This window comes from Salvelinus alpinus, chromosome 33, assembly GCF_045679555.1.
Source record: "Salvelinus alpinus chromosome 33, SLU_Salpinus.1, whole genome shotgun sequence".
Lineage (NCBI taxonomy): Eukaryota > Metazoa > Chordata > Actinopteri > Salmoniformes > Salmonidae > Salvelinus > Salvelinus alpinus.
This window is the reverse complement of record NC_092118.1, coordinates 15,426,926-15,445,683: the sequence shown is the minus strand read 5'-3', so window position 1 is coordinate 15,445,683 and position 18,758 is coordinate 15,426,926. Positions and strand designations below refer to the sequence as shown.

The following is an 18,758-nucleotide window of genomic DNA, read 5'->3' as shown; positions in this document are numbered from 1 at the left end:
CCCCCGGTGATGCGTTGTGCAGACCTCACTACCCTCTGGAGAGCCTTACGGTTGAGGGCGGAGCAGTTTTCCGTACCAGGCGGTGATACAGCACGACAGGATGCTCTCGATTGTGCATCTGTAGAAGTTTGTGAGTTTTAGGTGACAAGCTAAGTTTCTTCAGCCTCCTGAGGTTGAAGAGGCGCTGTTGCACCTTCTTCACCACACTGTCTGTGTGGGTGGACCATTTCAGTTTGTGATGTGTACGCCGAGGAACTTAAAACTTTCTCCACTACTGTCCCGTCAATGTGGATGGGGGGATGGTCCCTCTGCTGTTTCCTGAAGTCCACGATCATCTCCTTTGTTTTGTTGACGTTGAGTGTAAGGTTATTTTCCTGACACCACACTCTAAGGGCCCTCACCTCCTCCTTGTAGACCATCTCGTCATTGTTGGTAATCAAGCCTACCACTGTAGCGTTGTCTGCAAACTTGATGATTGAGTTGGAAGCGTGCATGGCCATGCAGTCATGGGTGAACAGGGAGTACAGGAGAGGGCTGAGAACGCACCCTTGTGGGGCCCCTGTGTTGAGGATCAGAAGGGTGGAGATGTTGTTTCCTACCCTCACCGGCAGCCTTGTGGGCTGGCAGCCTTGCGAAGGTTAACACGTTTAAATGTTTTACTCACGTTTGCCACGGTGAAGGAGAGCCCACAGGCGTTGGTAGCGGGCCGTGTCAGTGGCATTGTATTGTCCTCAAAGTGAGCAAATAAGTTGTTTAATTTGTCTGGGAGCAAGACATTGATGTCCGCGACGGGGCTGGTTTTCTTTTTGTAATCCGTGATTGACTGTAGACCCTGCCACATACGTCTCGTGTCTGAGCCGTTGAATTACAGCTCTACTTTGTCTCTATACTGACACTTTTGCTTGTTTGATTGCCTTGCGGAGGGAATAGCTACACTGTTTGTATTTGGTCATGTTTCCAGTCGCCTTGCTATGATTAAAAGCTGTGGTTCGCATTTTCAGTTTTGCGAAAATGCTGCCATCAATCCACGGTTTCTGGTTAGCGAAGGTTTTAATAGTCACAGTGGGTACAACATCACCGATGCACTTGCTAGTAAACTTGCTCACTTAGTCAGCGTATACGTCTATGTTGTTGTTTGAGGCTACCATTTCCCAGTCCACGTGATCGAAGCAATCTTGAAGCGTGGAATCGGATTGGTCAGACCAGCATTGGATAGACCTGAGCACGGGCGTTTCCTGTTTTAGTTTCTGTCTATAAGCTGGGAGCAACAAAATGGAGTCATGGTCAGAATTTCCGGAGGCAGGGCGGGGGAGGGCTTTGTATGCATCGCGGAAGTTAGAGTAACAATGGTCCAGAATGCTACCAGCTCGTGTCGCGCATTCGATATGCTGATAGAATTTAGGAAGCGTTGTTCTAAGATTAGATTTGTTAAAATCCCCAGCTACAATAAATTCAGCCTCAGGATATATTGTTTCCAGTTTACATGGAGTCCAGTGAAGTTCTTTCAGGGCCGTCGAGGTGTCTGCTTGGGGGGGATATACACGGCTGTGACTATAATCGAAGAGAATTCTCTTGGTAGATAATGCAGTCGGCATTTCATTGTAAGGAACTCTAGGTCAGGTGAACAAAATGACTTGAGTTCCTGTATGCTGTTGTGATTACACCATGAGTCGTTAATCATAAGGCATACACCCCCGCCCTTCTTCTTAACAGAGAGATGTTTGTTTCTGTCGGCGCGATGCGTGAAGAAACCGGGTGGCTGTACCGACTCTGACAACATATCCCGAGTGAGCCATGTTTCCGTGAAACAGAGAATGTTACAATCTCTGATGTCTCTCTGGAAGGCAACTCGTGCCCTAATTTCATCCACCTTGTTATCTAGAGATTGGACGTTGGCGAGTAATATGCTCGGAAGCGGTGGATGTTGTGCTCGCCTTCTGAGTCTGACCAGTAGGCCTCTCTGTCTGCCTCTCCTGCGGCGACTGCGTTGTTTTGGGTCGGCCTCTGGGATAAGATCCCATGTCCAGGGTGGAGGTCCAAACAAATGATCCGCTTCAGGAAAGTCATATTCCTGGTCGTAATGATGGTAAGTTGACGTCGCTTTTATATCCTTTAGTTCTTCCCGGCTGTATGTAATAACACTTGAGATTTTCTGGGCTAACAATGTAAGTAATAATACATTAAAAAAACGAATTACTGCATAGTTTCCTAAGGACCTGAAGCGAGGCGACCATCTCTGTCGACGCCATTCTACCTGTCCACACCGGTGGTATCTTGGGAACAGGTAGGCTCCACACTGGTGGTGTCTTGGGAACAGGTAGGCTCTACACCGGTGGTGTCCTGGGAACAGGTAGGCTCCACACTGGTGGTGTCCTGGGAACAGGTAGGCTCCACACTGGTGGTGTCCTGGGAACAGGTAGGCTCCACACTGGTGGTGTCTTGGGAACAGGTAGGCTCTACACCGGTGGTGTCCTGGGAACAGGTAGGCTCCACACCGGTGGTGTCTTGGGAACAGGTAGGCTCTACACCGGTGGTGTCCTGGGAACAGGTAGGCTCCATACCGGTGGTGTCTTGGGAACAGGTAGGCTCCACACTGGTGGTGTCTTGGGAACAGGTAGGCTCTACACCGGTGGTGTCCTGGGAACAGGTAGGCTCCACACTGGTGGTGTCCTGGGAACAGGTAGGCTCCACACTGGTGGTGTCCTGGGAACAGGTAGGCTCCACACTGGTGGTGTCTTGGGAACAGGTAGGCTCTACACCGGTGGTGTCCTGGGAACAGGTAGGCTCCACACCGGTGGTGTCTTGGGAACAGGTAGGCTCTACACCGGTGGTGTCCTGGGAACAGGTAGGCTCCATACCGGTGGTGTCTTGGGAACAGGTAGGCTCCACACTGGTGGTGTCTTGGGAACAGGTAGGCTCCATACCGGTGGTGTCTTGGGAACAGGTAGGCTCCACACTGGTGGTGTCTTGGGAACAGGTAGGCTCCATACCGGTGGTGTCTTGGGAACAGGTAGGCTCCACACTGGTGGTGTCTTGGGAACAGGTAGGCTCCACACTGGTGGGCTGAGGACAGAGAGGGGGAAAGGGGGAGAGCAAGAGAGGGATGAAGAGTGGGACAGAGAGGGAGGGAAGGAAAAAGAGATAGATAGAAGGTAGCAAGAGCTCCGGCTTATCCCCTCTCCTCCCTCTCCCCCCTCTCTCCTCTCCCCTCACTCTCCCGTAGAGCTGCTTTCATTATCCTCTGTAAAAGTGGCAGTCTTTATTCAGTCATTAGCTTTGTGTAGAATGGGACTGTATCCTCTATGGAGGTTCCTCCTTTTGTCAGCTGTCACATGCCTATTTATGAGGATGCCTTGTTTGGGGGGGAACGAGGGGACAATGAGGGAGGGAGGTGAGGACCGAGAGGGAGGGAGGGAAGAAGGTGACTGAGGACTTTAAGATGGATGGAGGGAGGGAGATGGCTGAGGAGTTAGGATTGGTGAAAAGAGAAGGAAGTAGTATGGGGAGGATACGTTGGGGAGGAAGGGAAGGTGGGAGATTTGGGTGGGAGGTGACTGAGGAGTTTGAGATGGTGAAGTCAGAGGCTGTTCTGAGAGAGACTAATAAGTGTGTCCTTCAGAAGGTGTCTGTGGAGGGAGCTGGTAAATGTAATGTGCTGTAGACTGCTACTGCTGTGAGATGGATGGGCTGCTGGAGACAGGCAGGGCCAGGGGCCTGCATGAAATGGGCCTCAACGAGCCCATTGACATTGAGCAGAGAGAGCAGAGGCCCATGTCTGTCTGTCTTTCTGTCTGTCTCATGTCTTTACCACCACTAATTAGGAGGCAGAACAACATCACATGAGAGAAATGAGTGACTGTCCTTTGTCTTTAATACTCTAAACGTGTTTCATGTGCATGGCTGTTCTGAATGCTCCCTTCATGCGACTTTGTCCAAAAAGTGAGCGAGTCAGTTAAAGAGAGAGAAGGGGGAGAAAGAGGTAAATCGCGGTAGAGGAGGAGGGGAGGAGAGGAGTTGGTGGACATGCCGACAGACGGGAAGCCATGTGTTGTGGTCGGAGAGTACAAGGGGAGGGGAAGAAAGTTGCAATCTGATCGCTGAGGGGCCAAAGAATGGGGCAGAGACAGAAAGAGGGAGAGAGAGGAGGACAGGAGAGAGAAAGACAGGGCTGGCATAGAGAGAACAGGAACAGAAAGAGAAGGGAGAGACTAAAGATAAACGTGCTATGGATTGAACTCATATAGAGCACAAGACATGCTAACAGATTTAGTAGATACAGTAATCTATTTCATCTGGTCCATTCACTCAGTAAGTTAATCATTAGCTCAGTTGGCCACAACAGTTACAAGTGCTAGCTTACTTTACAGTATTGGATGACCTGTTATCTATCTAGCTGCTCTGTGGAGCGCTGCTCTGTGTGCTCATTGAGAAACTTTGCTCCATTTGGGCGCTGTGTGTGTGTGTGTGTGTGTGTGTGTGTGTGTGTGTGTGTGTGTGTGTGTGTGTGTGTGTGTGTGTGTGTGTGTGTGTGTGTGTGTGTGTGTGTGTACAGCAACTAGTTTCTGCCATGACAGGTGCTGAGCTTATTTGTGCTGTTAGTCAGCTAATAATATGTGGCTTTCTGAAAAACTTTGCCATGTGAGAATCAGCTCAGAAGTAGTTGTGACAGATTTATGTTTGGTCGCTAGGTAGGATTAGCCCTTACATGTTTTATGAAGCATGGCTAATGCGTCACATTTTCAAATCAGTTCAACATTTTATTTTTAAGTGCATGTCTTGGGCTTTTACAGTCCAATGGAGAAATTAGGGACAACTTCAGGATGTAAGGATGTGACTTTTCCCTCAAGTGCTTTATGTATGGCTTTATGTCTAGTCTGTCACAGCGGTTTGGTGAGAATACAATTTGAAGGTAATCTTGGATTGGTATCTTCAGTTCTTTAGGACTGCAGGCTGGACAGAACAGCTTGCAACCCTGAAGCTGATTGATGAGGTAGTCCGAGCTCTTGTGTTCCCCATAATGCCCCAACTCAGTCTGGCCTGAGGTCAGGGGCCCCCTCAGCCCTATAAGACTCAGCTCCAAGACTCACTGCTGCCTCCTACTGTTAACTACAGTTATTACGTGTGGGCTACGGACTAGCTGACTCCATCTCTCTCCCTGTCTCTTTCGCTCTCTCTTTCTCCCTGTCTCCTGCTGTCTGTCTCTCTATCTCCCTCACTCCCAGCGCTGTCTCGTTTCCATCAGGACCCAGAGGCCCAGGTGGTGCCCGTGGGGGGTGCTTCCCGCTTTGAGTGCCAGATAGACGGAGTGCCCACGCCAAGGATAACTTGGGAGAAGGACCAGGAACCCATCCCCAGCCAGCTTAGGTGAGACACGCATACACACACACACACACACACACACACACACACACACACGCACACACACACACACACACACACACGGTGATGCACTCCAGTAGAGCCTGGCAGTAAGTGATTGTCTGTTCGACTTGGTCCCAATGCTGTCCCCTGAGAGAGCTCCAGCCGGCCAGCAGAGACTGGATCTGTTCTAAGGTCCATGCTGTCACTGATCATGTGAGGGCTGTGCTCCCTCCACCATTCTACTTCATTGCATAATGGCAGTCAGGGAATATCCTGAGAATTTGGTAGGAAGTTAAATGAAATGAGTACATTTTGGTCTTTTTCAGTAGTGCAGAGTTCAGAGATAAGGGATGGACACAGGTCTGTTGGTTTCCTCTCTGTCTGTCAGCCAGAGGCTGAAGGTCAGGGCCACAAAGTGCAGCCTGGTCACTTTCTCTCTTCTGTTTGTTCTACTCCCAAATACCCTCCTGCATCTCCCTTTCACATGGCTACAGGCTGAGGCTAGTCCAGGGCCTGGGAACTGATGTGCTTTGAATCAAATTGGGTGGAAAGATGCCCATAATCTACTGCACATGACTCCGTTCCTTCCCTCCTCCTCCCTGGCTTTTCCTCTCCTCCCCCTGGCCTTTCCTCTCCTCCTCCCTGGCTTTTCCTCTCCTCCCTGGCTTTTCCTCTCCTCCTCCCTGGCTTTTCCTCTCCTCCCTGGCTTTTCCTCTCCTCCCTGGCTTTCCTCTCCTCCTCCCTGGCTTTTCCTCTCCTCCCTAGCTTTCCTCTCTCCTCCTCCCTGGCTTTTCCTCTCCTCCCCCCTGGCCTTTCCTCTCCTCCTCCCTGGCTTTTCCTCTCCTCCTCCCTGGCATTTCCTCTCTCCTCCCCCCTGGCCTTTCCTCTCCTCCTCCCTGGCCTTTCCTCTCCTCCTCCCTGGCTTTTCCTCTCCTCCTCCCTGGCATTTCCTCTCTCCTCCTCCCTGGCTTTTCCTCTCCTCCCTGGCTTTTCCTCTCCTCCCTGGCTTTCCTCTCCTCCTCCCTGGCTTTTCCTCTCCTCCCTAGCTTTCCTCTCTCCTCCTCCCTGGCTTTTCCTCTCCTCCCCCCTGGCCTTTCCTCTCCTCCCCCCTGGCCTTTCCTCTCCTCCTCCCTGGCTTTTCCTCTCCTCCTCCCTGGCCTTTCCTCCCTCATTTGAGAGATTTGGCCCTTTTTTAAATTTAAGTTGCACTTTTTTCCCACCTGCTCTGTCCTTATCAATCATAGAAAGACCGGCAGCTGTTTGTTAGTGATTTAGATGCATATCGCACACACACACTTATACAGTATACAGTGAATTACTGTTCATGGCTTGCCTCGGAGTGATCATGCGCTGAGTTGATGGCCTGTATATGTTTGCCCTTCAAAGGCCATGGCCCACATATGGCTGTTCACATGACTACTTATTTAGATGTGTGTCTAATGTTGAATGGCCAGGAAAGTGCAGCTTTTCTTCATTAGCATGGTTAAACTGACTAACGTTATTATAACGTCCGAGGACCCTTGCTGCTGACCACTCTTGACCACACAGAGTGGACAAGGGCATCAGAGGAGCGGAGAGGGGGGGCAGGACCAGTGTGCTAACAACACTCTGTGCATTGACATCCAGGGCTGAACAGCGGAGAATCATGTAGCGTTACTGATAGAAACCCCCCAATTAAAGCCTCCCTGTCTGCCTGAAAACTCAAATGCACACTCTCACAGCCGAGCAGCGGGCACGCACGCCCTCTCACTAGTCACCAGAAACGGTCACACTCTCATGCTCATTTACCCAAGCACTTAACGCTATTGACGTTTCTGCCTCAGCTCTGCTGTTGGCTATACATTTGTGCCTGTCTGACATTATTAGAGGCATCTGGTTCAAAAACAGTCTATCCCTGTGTGACCCGTAGCCCAATGCTGAACCAAGCTGTACAGTGCTGTGATGTTGTTGTGCTGACACAAAGTGGTACAAATGGGCAGCAGTAGAGATGAGACCCAGACCAGAGACCAGTGTTGTGTACAGTCTCTCTGTTGCACAGATGAGCTCTCTGTCTGTCAGGGCATTACTAGTCCATCATCATAGAGTGTAAAAGGCTGTGGAATAGGAGTTGAATCGTGGGAAGCCCAGGCCTCAGGCTTGGAGGAACCATCCAGACGGGAGTGGGTGGGGGTGTGTGTGTGTGGAACCTGACCTGTCTTCCATGGCAGCAGAGGGGGAAGAAGGGAGGGAGGGAGGAGGAAGAGGAGCTGGTGGGTGAAAGAGAGATAAATATTGACACGAGTCGGCACAACCATGGCTGCTTCTAAATGCTGTTTTGCAATGCGCAATCTCTCTGACCTAGATTGAGAGCTCTTTGTTCTCTTATATCTATCAGTAAAGATTTCTAAATATTTCTATCTAGTCTCTTCTTTTTCTCCCGTTTCCGTCTTCTCTGTCATTAGGTAAGCAGTAGGAATACTATGTATTTAGTGTCATTTCTTTCTTCCTTTCTTTCGTCTACTTTTCTTTTAGATTCTACATTTTTGGACGGCGTTATTCTAAATAGCTGTTAGATATAAGGAGAGTGTAGGCTAATGGCCGTCACTGGAGACCTACTCCTGTATGGTGGTAATGAGCGTGTGCACAGTTGGAGATTACCAGTGAGGAGTTATTATATCTCGCTAAGCACTAGTTCTCTCTCGCTCTTTTCTCCCCCCCCCACCACACACTCTTTCTCTCTCCTTCCCACCCTTTCTCTCTTCCTTACCATCCACTCTCTCTCTCTCTCTCTCTCCATCCCTCTGTCTCCAGGTTCATCTCTCTCCCTAACGGTGTGCTCCAGATCTTGGGGGCGGTTAAGGAGGATGGGGGTGCGTACCGCTGTGTGGCCTCCAACTCTGCCCGGAAACGCTTCAGCCAGGATGCCATCCTCACTGTCACTACAGGTATGTTGTGCTCTCGCTGATGACGTCTGTAGGCAAGTGATCCCTTTGAATGTGCTTGACCCCTCTGTCTGGGTGTGCTCTTTACATGGACTATTTAGTGGATGGCTTCCTGCTTATATGTATTTCCTGGAACTCTGCTGGAATGAGAGAGGTAAAGAGACAGAGATGGCTCCAGACCTATGGTCTCATGTCTGATATCATCAGGCTGTAAGCAGTATCTCCACACCCACGTCTCTTCCCGTCTGACAAAAGGTGCATTAATAATGGAGATAAATCCTGGCCTTTAATTGGCTCCGTCAAACTTCAGTGTCTGTGGAAGGTCTACGTCTAGATCTGCTTCTATGTGAGCGTTAGCGCACACATACACACACACACACACACACACAGAGAGAGAGACAAAGACACATAGACACAAGACTGAACTGTGTAGAAATGCCTGCACCCTGTGGAACAGCTAAGGAAACAGAGATGAATCCCCTCTCTGCACCCTGCAGCATGTCCACACACACACGCACACACATAGAGACACGCACGCACACTCACAAATAGACACTCTCACGTAGAGACACACACACACACAGGCAGACACCCCCAAAACTCTTGAGATTCACAGACAATGCACAGAAGCGAATGGCAGACTGATGGTGAGGACAGTAGCTTCACTCATTCAACTGTGCATTATGTTGATGACTCAATACTACTTGACACACGTATACCTTCTCTCTCTCCCACACACGCATGGATGTGTACACAAACACCACACACGCACACACACACAGTCACATATTTCACACACCACTCTCACAGACAGCCTGAGCAGGTGACGAAATTACAGCCTTTTACAGCTTTTTCCTACTTCCCAATATCCAATAGACTGTTTGAAGTAATGCTAATTTACAGTAGCAGGTATTTGGTGTGACACGAAGCCCTGCTGTCTTAGAAACCTGGAGGTCATGGATGAAAGCACTCCCAGACTTTTTATGAGGCGTTACATAAAACGCAAATCTAATGCCATCACATCTCTAGCCTTCACTGTGGAGAGGTTTATGATTTAAAATGCCTGAACACAAATGCATCCTTCCTGACAGAATTATGCTGAGCACATCACCTCCACTTATTCAATTGTACATTGTCTATACCTGTCACGGCGGTCGTCGGAAGGAGACCAAGGTGCAGCGTGGTGAGCATTCATTTTCTTTTATTATAGTAAATGTCGCCAACAAAACAAGAAACAACAAAAACGACCGTGAAGCTTAACAGGGCATTAGTGCCACTAACAAAGATAACTACCCACAAACACCAAAGGAAAAAAGGCTGCCTATGTATGATTCCCAATCAGAGACAACGATAGACAGCTGTCCCTGATTGAGAACCATACCCGGCCAAAACATAGAAATACAAAACATAGAAATAAAGAACATAGAATGCCATCCCAAATCACACCCTGACCAAACCAAATAGAGACATAAAAGGCTCTCTAAGGTCAGAGCCTGACAGTATCCCCCCTCCCAAAGGTGCAGACTCCGGCCGCAAAACCTGAACCTATAGGGGAGGGTCCGGGTGGGCATCTATCCGCGGTGGTGGCTCTGGTGCGGGACATAGACCCCGCTCCACCTCTGGCTCACCCCACTTTGGTGGCGCCTCTGGTGCAGGGACCCTCATCGCCGACCCCGGACTGGGGACCTTCTCCGCAAGCCCCGGACTGGGAACCCTCGTTGTAGGCCCTGGACTGGGGACCCTCGCTGCAGGCCCCGGAATGGGAACCCTCGCTGCAGGCCCCGGAATGGGAACCCTCGCTGCAGGCCCCGGAATGGGGACCCTCGCTGCAGGCCCCGAACTGGGGACCCTCGTTGCAGGCCCCAGACTGGGGACCCTCACTGCAGGCCCCGGACGGAGGACCCTCGTCTCTGGAGGCTCCGGACTGGGGATCGTCTCTGGAGGCTCCGGACTGGGGATCGTCTCTGGAGGCTCCGGACTGGGGATCGTCTCTGGAGGCTCCGGACTGGGGATCGTCGCTGGAGGCTCCGGACTGGGGATCGTCTCTGGAGGCTCCGGACTGGGGATCGTCGCTGGAGGCTCCGGACTGGGGACCCTCGCTGCAGACCCCGGACTGGGAACCCTCGCTGCAGGCCCCCGGACTGGGGACCCTCGCTGCAGGCCCCGGACTGGGGACCCTCGCTGTAGGCGAGGCCGTCGTTGGAGGCTCCGGACTAGAGACCGTTGTTGGAGGCCCTGGACTGGGGACCGTCGCTGGAGGCTCCGAACTAGGGACCGTCGCTGGAGGCTCCGGACTGGAGGGCGTCGCTGGAGGCCCCGGACTGGAGGCCGTTGTTGGAGGCTTCGTGCCATGACTCATCACTGGAGGCTTCGTGCCATGGATCATCGCTGGAGGCTTCGTGCCATGACTCATCACTGGATGCTTCGTGCCATGACTCATCACTGGAGGCTTCGTGCCATGGATCATCGCTGGAGGCTTCGTGCCATGGATCATTACTGGAGGCTTCGTGCCATGGATCATCACTGGAGGCTTCGTGCCACGGATCATCACTGGAGGCTTCGTGCCATGGATAATTACTGGAGGCTTCGTGCCATGGATCATCACTGGAGGCTTCGTGCCATGGATCATCACTGGAGGCTTCGTGCCACGGATCATCACTGGAGGCTTCGTGCCATGGATCATCACTGGAGGCTTCGAGCCACGGATCATCACTGGAGGCTTTGTGCCATGGATCATCACTGGGCCATTGAGACGCACTGGAAGTCTGGAGAGCAGAGCTGGCACAACCCGTCCTGGCTGGATGCTCACCCTAGCCCGGCAACTGCAGGGTGCTGGCACAGGACGTACTGGGCTGTGGACACGCACCGGAGACACAGTGCGCAGAGCCGGCGCAGGATATCTTGGACGAAAGAGACGCAACAAGACAAGAAACAACAAAAACGACCGTGAAGCTTAACAGGGCATTAGTGCCACTAACAAAGATATTTACCCACAAACACCAAAGGAAAAAAGGCTGCCTAAGTATGATTCCCAATCAGAGACAACGATAGACAGCTGTCCCTGATTGAGAACCATACCCGGCCAAAACATAGAAATAAAGAACATAGAATGCCCACCCAAATCACACCCTGACCAAACCAAATAGAGACATAAAAGGCTCTCTAAGGTCAGGGCGTGACAATACCTTTATATACTGAACAAAAATATCAACGCAACATGCAACAATTTCAACGCTTTTACTGAGTTACAGTTCATATAAGGAAATCAGTCAATTGAAAGAAATTCATTAGGCTCTAATCTATGGATTTTTAGATGACTGGGCAGGGGTGCAGCCACCCACTGGGAAGCCAGACCTAGCCAATCAGAATACGTTTGTCCCCACGAAATGGCTTTATTACAGACAGAAATACTCCTCATCACCCCCCACCCCTCATCAGACGATCATGCAGGTGAAGAAGCCGGATGTGGAGGTCCTGGGCTGGCGTGGTTACACGTGGTCTGTGGTTGTGTGGCCGCTTGAACGTACTGGCAAATTCTCTAAAACGGCGTTGGAGGCGGCTTATGGTAGAGAATGAACATTAAATTATCTGGCAACAGCTCTGGTGGACATTCTTGTAGTCAGCATGCCATTTGTACGCTCCCTCAAAACTTGAAAAATCTGTGGCATTGAGTTGTGTGACAAAACTGCACATTTTAAAGCCGCCTTTTATTGTCTATAGCACAAGATGCACCTCTGTAATGATCATGCTGTTTATCTTGGCGAAGGAGAAATGTTCACTAACAGGAATGTAAACAAATGTATGCACAAAATTTGAGAGAAATAAGCTATTTGTGCGTATGGAAAATGTCAGGGATTTTCAGATCATGAAACATGCCACAAACACTTTACATGCGTTTATATTTTTGTCCAGTGTACCTTCTCTCTCTCATGCACGCATACACACGCATGTGCGCATGCAAAACACACACACACACGCACACACACTCTGAGCACAGAACTTACACAAAATCCTATCAAGGCACATCCTGCAATCCTGGGAGAACTCGACTGGCCCATTTTTAAAACCCTAAGCCCTCATGCATAAGCAAGTAGTGCTGTATGAATGCTCAATGATTAATTAATAATGTGCTTACAGTATCCCAGGAACCCGGCTGGAGCTCATTATCATAATGTAGGCTCTGAGCAGAGAGACAGGCAGAGCAGGCCCCGGTCCAGGCAGTGTGATGGGCCTCCCTTCCTACCATAATTACCCCTAGAGCCACTCACACAGAGCCACTAAAAATAAGGGCCTCATCTGCTCTGCTAATGCACACTTCTATTCCTCCAAGAAAACGCTGGAGATTTATTTAGTCATATAATTTGGCAGAATTACACCACCATGCTCTGAGTAAGGCCCTCACTGCCTCTCCTCCATTATCTGACTCACCCCTCTCCCTCAGATGCCCTCGATCTCTCTCTCTCTCTCTCTCTCTCTCTCTCTCTCTCTCTCTCTCTCTCTCTCTCTCTCTCTCTCTCTCTCTCTCTCTCTCTCTCTCTCTCTCTCTCTCTCTCTCTCTCTCTCTCTCTCTCTCTCTCTCTCTCTCTCTCTCTCTCTCTCTCTCTCTCTCTCTCTCTCTCTCTCTCTCTCTCTCTCTCTCTGCATGCTGGGAGTGTTTGGTGCATGCTGGGAATTGAATGATTGAGTGAGTGCGTGTGTTGTGTAGAGTTAGAAATTCAGAACTTTTTCGGTTTTCTCTTTCTTGGTGGATTTCTTTTGTTTTCTTCTGTGCATGATTAAGATTATTATAATTTTTTTGTGTGGTAGAATTAAGTATTTCGTTTTTTTCGTATCGAAAGTACCTTGAGTTTGGCGGGGATGGCATCCCGAATTGGAATGCCGTCCCTGTCACTTCGGCACGGCTTTAGGTGTGTTACTGAAGCTACTGTCACGGTGGAGGAGTTTCTGGTCGCCGTAGGAGAGAAGGTAGGCTATGAGAATATTGCTTATGCGTCACGGATGAACAAAGCGGTGGTGGTATTTCTTAAAGAAGAGCGCCTTGTTGATCGAATGGTTGAGCAAGGCGTAATTCTTAAAGGAATGTTTATTCAAGTTACGCCGCTTTTTTCTCCGTCAACAAGGGTAACGATTTCAAATGTACCACCGTTTATTCCAAATGAGCTATTGGAGCGCGAGTTATTGCGCTTTGGGAAGTTTGCAAGCTCAATTAAGGTTGTTCCGTTGGGTTGCAAACACCCGGCGTTGAAACAGGTTATGTCGTTTCGGCGACAGGTGTTTATGTTTTTGGACTCACCGGAGCAGACTTTAGAGATATCGTTTAAAGAAGTATGACAATAGACTATATATGGCTTATGCTAGTACGGGTAGTCAACGGTGTTTTGAGTGTGGGGATGTTGGCCATAAGCGACATGCTTGCCCGAAAAGGGAGAAGGCAGAGGGAGGGGCGCAGGTGGTCATCATAACGCCTGGGCCCACTGATGTAGGGAGAGGTGGGCTGACAGTGGTTGAGCAGCCACAAGCACCTGCTGCCGAGGAACAAGTTATCCGTGTTGAGGCCACGAGTTTGCAACTTGTATTAGAGGGAAATATTATGCAGCAGGAAAATATTGTTGTAGAAGGCAAGGATGGATCTGAAGAGCCAGTTCCTCAGACTGGTGAGGAGGTGCCCAGTACGAGTACTGGGGCACAGGAGGGGGTTCATATGGAGTTAATCTCCCAGGTAGTGGAGGAGATGCCCACTACGAGTAATGGAGTACAGGAGGGGGTTCATGTGGAGCTAATCTCCCAGGTAGTGGAGGAGATGCCCACTACGAGTGATGGAGTACAGGAGGGGGTTCATATGGAGCTAATCTCCCAGGTAGTGGAGGAGATGCCCACTACGAGTAATGGAGTACAGGAGGGGGTTCATGTGGAGCTAATCTCCCAGGTAGTGGAGGAGATGCCCACTACGAGTAATGGAGTACAGGAGGGGGTTCATGTGGAGCTAGGCTCCCAGGTAGTGGAGGAGATGCCCACTACGAGTAATGGGGTTCAGGTGGGGCTAGTCTCCCTGGTAGTGGAGGAGATGCCTGGTACGAGTGATGGGGTGCAAGTGGGGAGTGTTGAAAGGGATGTGGTAGAGGGGAGTCAGTGGTCTGTGGCCTCAGCTGAGGAGGATCAGGAGAAGGATATGGATATCTCTTCTGATATGACAGCAGCTGGTGAGGACTCAATTTATGATCTAGAGGAGGTAAATGGTTTTCTGGATCAGACTTTTGGGAAATCTGTCAAATTGGCAGAATATTTTGATGTTGATAAGTTTTTGAGGTCAGCTGTGATGTTACAGAAGACGGTGGGGTTGGACCAGTTGAGTGAGAAGAAGCGGTTTCGCTTGAGGAAATTTGTTACTGCTGTTACAGCAGAAAAAGGTGGTGGGAAACGTGGTCAGGTTAATAAGAAAAAATTTAAATAATGATGATGATCATGCTTCATAGGGTGTCTTTTTTCTCTTTGGTTTCTCTGTGGTATCTTCTGCTTTTCCTTTCTCTTTTCTACATGGAGGTACTAAGGGTAGGCTCTCTCAATATTAATGGGGGAAGGGACAGAAATAAGAGGGCTTGGGTATTAGAAGAAATAAAACAGAAAAGGCTTAATGTAGTTTTCCTTCAGGAGACACATAGTGATGAGGAAAATGAGGTTGACTGGGGTATGTGGTGGGAGGGGCAGCATATACTCAGTCATGGTACTAATTTCAGTGCTGGGGTGGCCATCTTGTTTTCCTCAGGTTTAGCGGTAACTGTGATATCTACAAAAGAGATTGTCAAGGGTCGGGTTTTATTGGTCAAGGTGGATATTATGGGGTTTTTGTTTGGTTTTTTGAATGTCTATGCTCCTAATGAGGGTACAGAGCGTCTTGTTGTGTTTGATCAAATAAAAGAAACCTTAAGACAGTGTGACCAAGAGGGGTGTATGGTTTTAGGGGGGGACTGGAACTGTACTGTGGATTTTACTGTTGATCGCATCGCTGAAGAACCTCACCTGCGGTCAGCCACTTTCCTGTCTGGCCTATTAACTGAGTTTGAGCTTTCTGATGTGTGGAGAGTCAGGAATGCAAAAGTTAGGCAATACACATGGTTGAAAGTGAATGAAGGTCGTGTCAGTGCAGCAAGGTTAGATAGGTTGTACGTATCTGATCAATACTGTAGTAGGGTTGGAAGGTGTGCCATTACTCCTGTGGGTTTCTCTGATCATCATATTATTACTGTTGACATTCACTTGTCCTGTCCACGAAGGTCATCACCTTACTGGTATTTTAATGTTAAATTGTTACATGATGTCAAGTTTTGTGAAAGGTTTTTGTTGTTTTGGGAAAAATGGAGGGTTAAAAAAGGGAATTTTGAGTCCTTGAGACAATGGTGGGATGTTGGGAAGGCCCAAATACGATTATTTTGTCAACAGTATACTGCTCTGTCTCAAATTGAAGTTAAAGAGACTATCAAGGCCCTTGAACAGGACATCAAATCAATTGAATTGAAGCTGCTCACTCAGAACGACCCTGGACTAGTCATGAACTTACAGGACAAGAGACATGAACTGAGGTCGTTTCTGCATGAAAGAGTGAAAGGTGCCTTGATTAGGTCTCGTTTCGCTTCCCTCAAGGATATGGATGCTCCTAGTGCTTTCTTTTTTAACCTAGGACAGTCGACTTTACAACGTAAACAGATGGTCTGCCTTCGTCTCCCTGATGGGAAAGTGACTACAGATGACAGTGAAATGCGTCAACATGCCGTGGATTTCTACTCTGCCCTCTACAAGGCGGAGGATTGTGACTCTGTGTACTGAACAGTTGTTACACGGTCTTCCTCAATTGGGACCTGACCAGAGAGTCGCTTTGGACTCTGACATTACACTGCGCGAGCTGTCCACAGCAGTTATGCAGCTCTCATCAGGCCGAGCCCCTGGCATCGATGGTTTACCATCTGAGTTTTATAAGCACTTTTGGGGGTCTATTGGGGAGGATTTTTATGAAGTGGTGTGTGAATCTTTTCATGAGGGTTCTCTTCCTGTATCCTGTCAACGTGCGGTGCTTTCACTGTTGCCAAAAAAGGGGGATTTGGCTCTCATAAAAAATTGGAGACCTGTTGCTTTGCTGTGCGCAGAATACAAAATTGTTTCTAAATGTCTCTCAAACAGGTTGAAAGAGTATCTGGGATTGTTGGTCCACAAGGACCAGTCCTACTGTGTACCTGATCGCTCAATTGTTGACAACTTGTTTCTGATAAGAGATGTTTTAGACATTTGTAAACTGTCTGATGTAAATGTGGGTTTACTTTCTTTGGATCAGGAGAAGGCTTTTGACCGTGTGGACCACCAGTTTTTGTTTAAAACGATGAAAGCCTTTGGGTTTGGGGATGTTTTTTTGTCTTGGATGAATTTACTGTATGCTGGGGCCTCGTGTATGGTGAAGGTGGGGGGTGGTTTGAGTTGCCCCATCCCTGTCCAAAGGGGCATCAGGCAGGGATGCCCAATTTCAGGGCAATTATATAGTCTGGCGATTGAACCAATGCTTTGTTTTTTAAGAGCGAAGCTTACTGGTTTCTCTGTGCCAGGTGTAATGAAGGGTCCCACGATAGCACTGTCTGCGTATGCAGATGATGTGACAGTTTTTATTACAGGGGCTGAGGATGTTAAGGTTCTCTCAGACGCTTTAATGGTGTATGAGGGTGCCTCCTCAGCTAGAGTCAATTGGGGAAAGAGTGAAGCGCTGTGGGTAGGTCAGCTTCAGACGGGGTCCGCTCCACGGTTACCAGGGGGGCTTCAGTGGGGCAGAGATGGGATGAAGACATTGGGTGTTTTTCTAGGCTCTGATGTCTTTCAGAAAAAGAACTGGGAGGGTGTAGTGGAGAAAGTGTGTGCCAGACTGTCAAGATGGAAATGGGTGCTACCCCAGTTGTCTTATAGGGGAAGGGTACTGGTAATTAATAATCTTGCTGCCTCCACCCTGTGGCACAGACTAATGATTTTGCAGCCACCAAAGGGTCTGATACAAGAGCTTCAGAGGACCCTTGTCAATTTCTTCTGGTCTGGACAGCACTGGATCAAAGCTGCAGCCCTGTACCTACCACTGCACGAGGGGGGGCAAGGCCTGGTGGACATTTCCTCTAGGATCATGGCTTTCCGGCTTCAAGCAGCTCAGAAACTGTTGTACAGTGACGGTTCCAGCTGGGTCGACACAGCCTACGCATTGATGAGGAGAGCGGGCTGTTTGGGCTTAGACAAGCACCTTTTCCTCTTAAAGCTGGAGGGGGGTGAGTTGAATGGCCTGACTCCATTTTATGAGTCTGTTATGCAGGCTTGGAGGGTTCTTGTCAAGTCCCGTAAGGCCGGCACGCTACCAGGGATGTGGCTTTTTGAAGAGCCTCTTTTTTATAACACTGCCATCCAGTCCAGTGCTCTGGTTTCAGCCAGCCTGCGTTCATGCCTGTTAGGTGTGGGGTGCACCAAGCTGGGTCATCTGATGCAGAACAGGAGCAGATCGTTGGAGGAGCTGGGAGAAAGAGCGGGGATCCGATCATCTCGCCTACTGAGGAAGGTCGTCGCTGAGGTCTGTGACTCCTTGCCAGTGCTTCATCGTCAGTATGTGACTGACACTTCCAATTCTGATCGGTGGAAGGAGGGTCTGGATTATGTGTTCCCTGCACTGATTGTTAGTGCTGCGGTGGGGTCATTTGAGGAGGACGTGGGGATGCTGCTTTCCTTTGATACCCCGGAGCTGGGGGATTTCAAGGAGGTGGGAAAGAAGGCCATGTACAGAATATGTGTAAAGGTGTCCCATGCCTCTTCCCTGGAAGGGGTAAAATCGACGAGGTGTGCTTGGTCCAAGTGCTTCCCCAAAAGGCTGTTGGCGATCATTATACAAACTGCCGATTGATAAGAGGACAGCCGACCTCCAGTGGAGGATAATACATGGAGCTATAGCCACCAACATGCATCTGGTACACCTGGACCCTACTGTTGGGGAAGGGTGTCCATTCTGTGCAGAGTCTGAAACTCTGGCACACCTGTTTTTACTGTGTCCCAGGTTGGTCGGGATGATTGACCTGATCACTGACTGGTTCTCAACGTTGGGAGAGGTTTTCTCTTCCCAACTGTATATATTTGGGCCAAAGTACAGGTTCAGTCAAAAGGGTGTAGTTGTGTTGCTTAATTTTGTGTTAGGGGCAGCAAAATTAGCGATATGGAAGACCCGAAAGAACAGTATTCGGGGACAAGGGTCTGTGGATGTGGTGGGAATGTTGGAGGGAATGTTGGCAGCGAGACTAAGGGTTGAGTTTGCCCTATTATAAACTTGTCAACAATATTGATCTGTTTTTGAGTATATGGGGTATTCAGAGGCTGTTGTGTTTAGTTACTGTGGAGGAGGAGTTGGAGTTGTGTTTTTAATTGATGTGTAACTGTGGTTTTGTATGAGTATTTATTGTGTGGTGGGCTCCCAGA

At 49.3% G+C, this 18,758-nt stretch overlaps 1 protein-coding gene across 1 annotated transcript in view; it reads left to right on the top strand.

Annotated features, from left to right (window-relative positions):
- LOC139562766 (immunoglobulin superfamily DCC subclass member 4-like) overlaps positions 1-18,758 on the top strand; it is a 73,433-nt gene that overhangs the window by 34,081 nt on the left and 20,594 nt on the right. The window contains exons 3-4 of the mRNA XM_071380766.1: positions 5,223-5,364; positions 8,152-8,285. Coding sequence (XP_071236867.1) covers positions 5,223-5,364; positions 8,152-8,285 — 276 coding nt within the window. The remainder of the gene's footprint in view (positions 1-5,222; positions 5,365-8,151; positions 8,286-18,758) is intronic.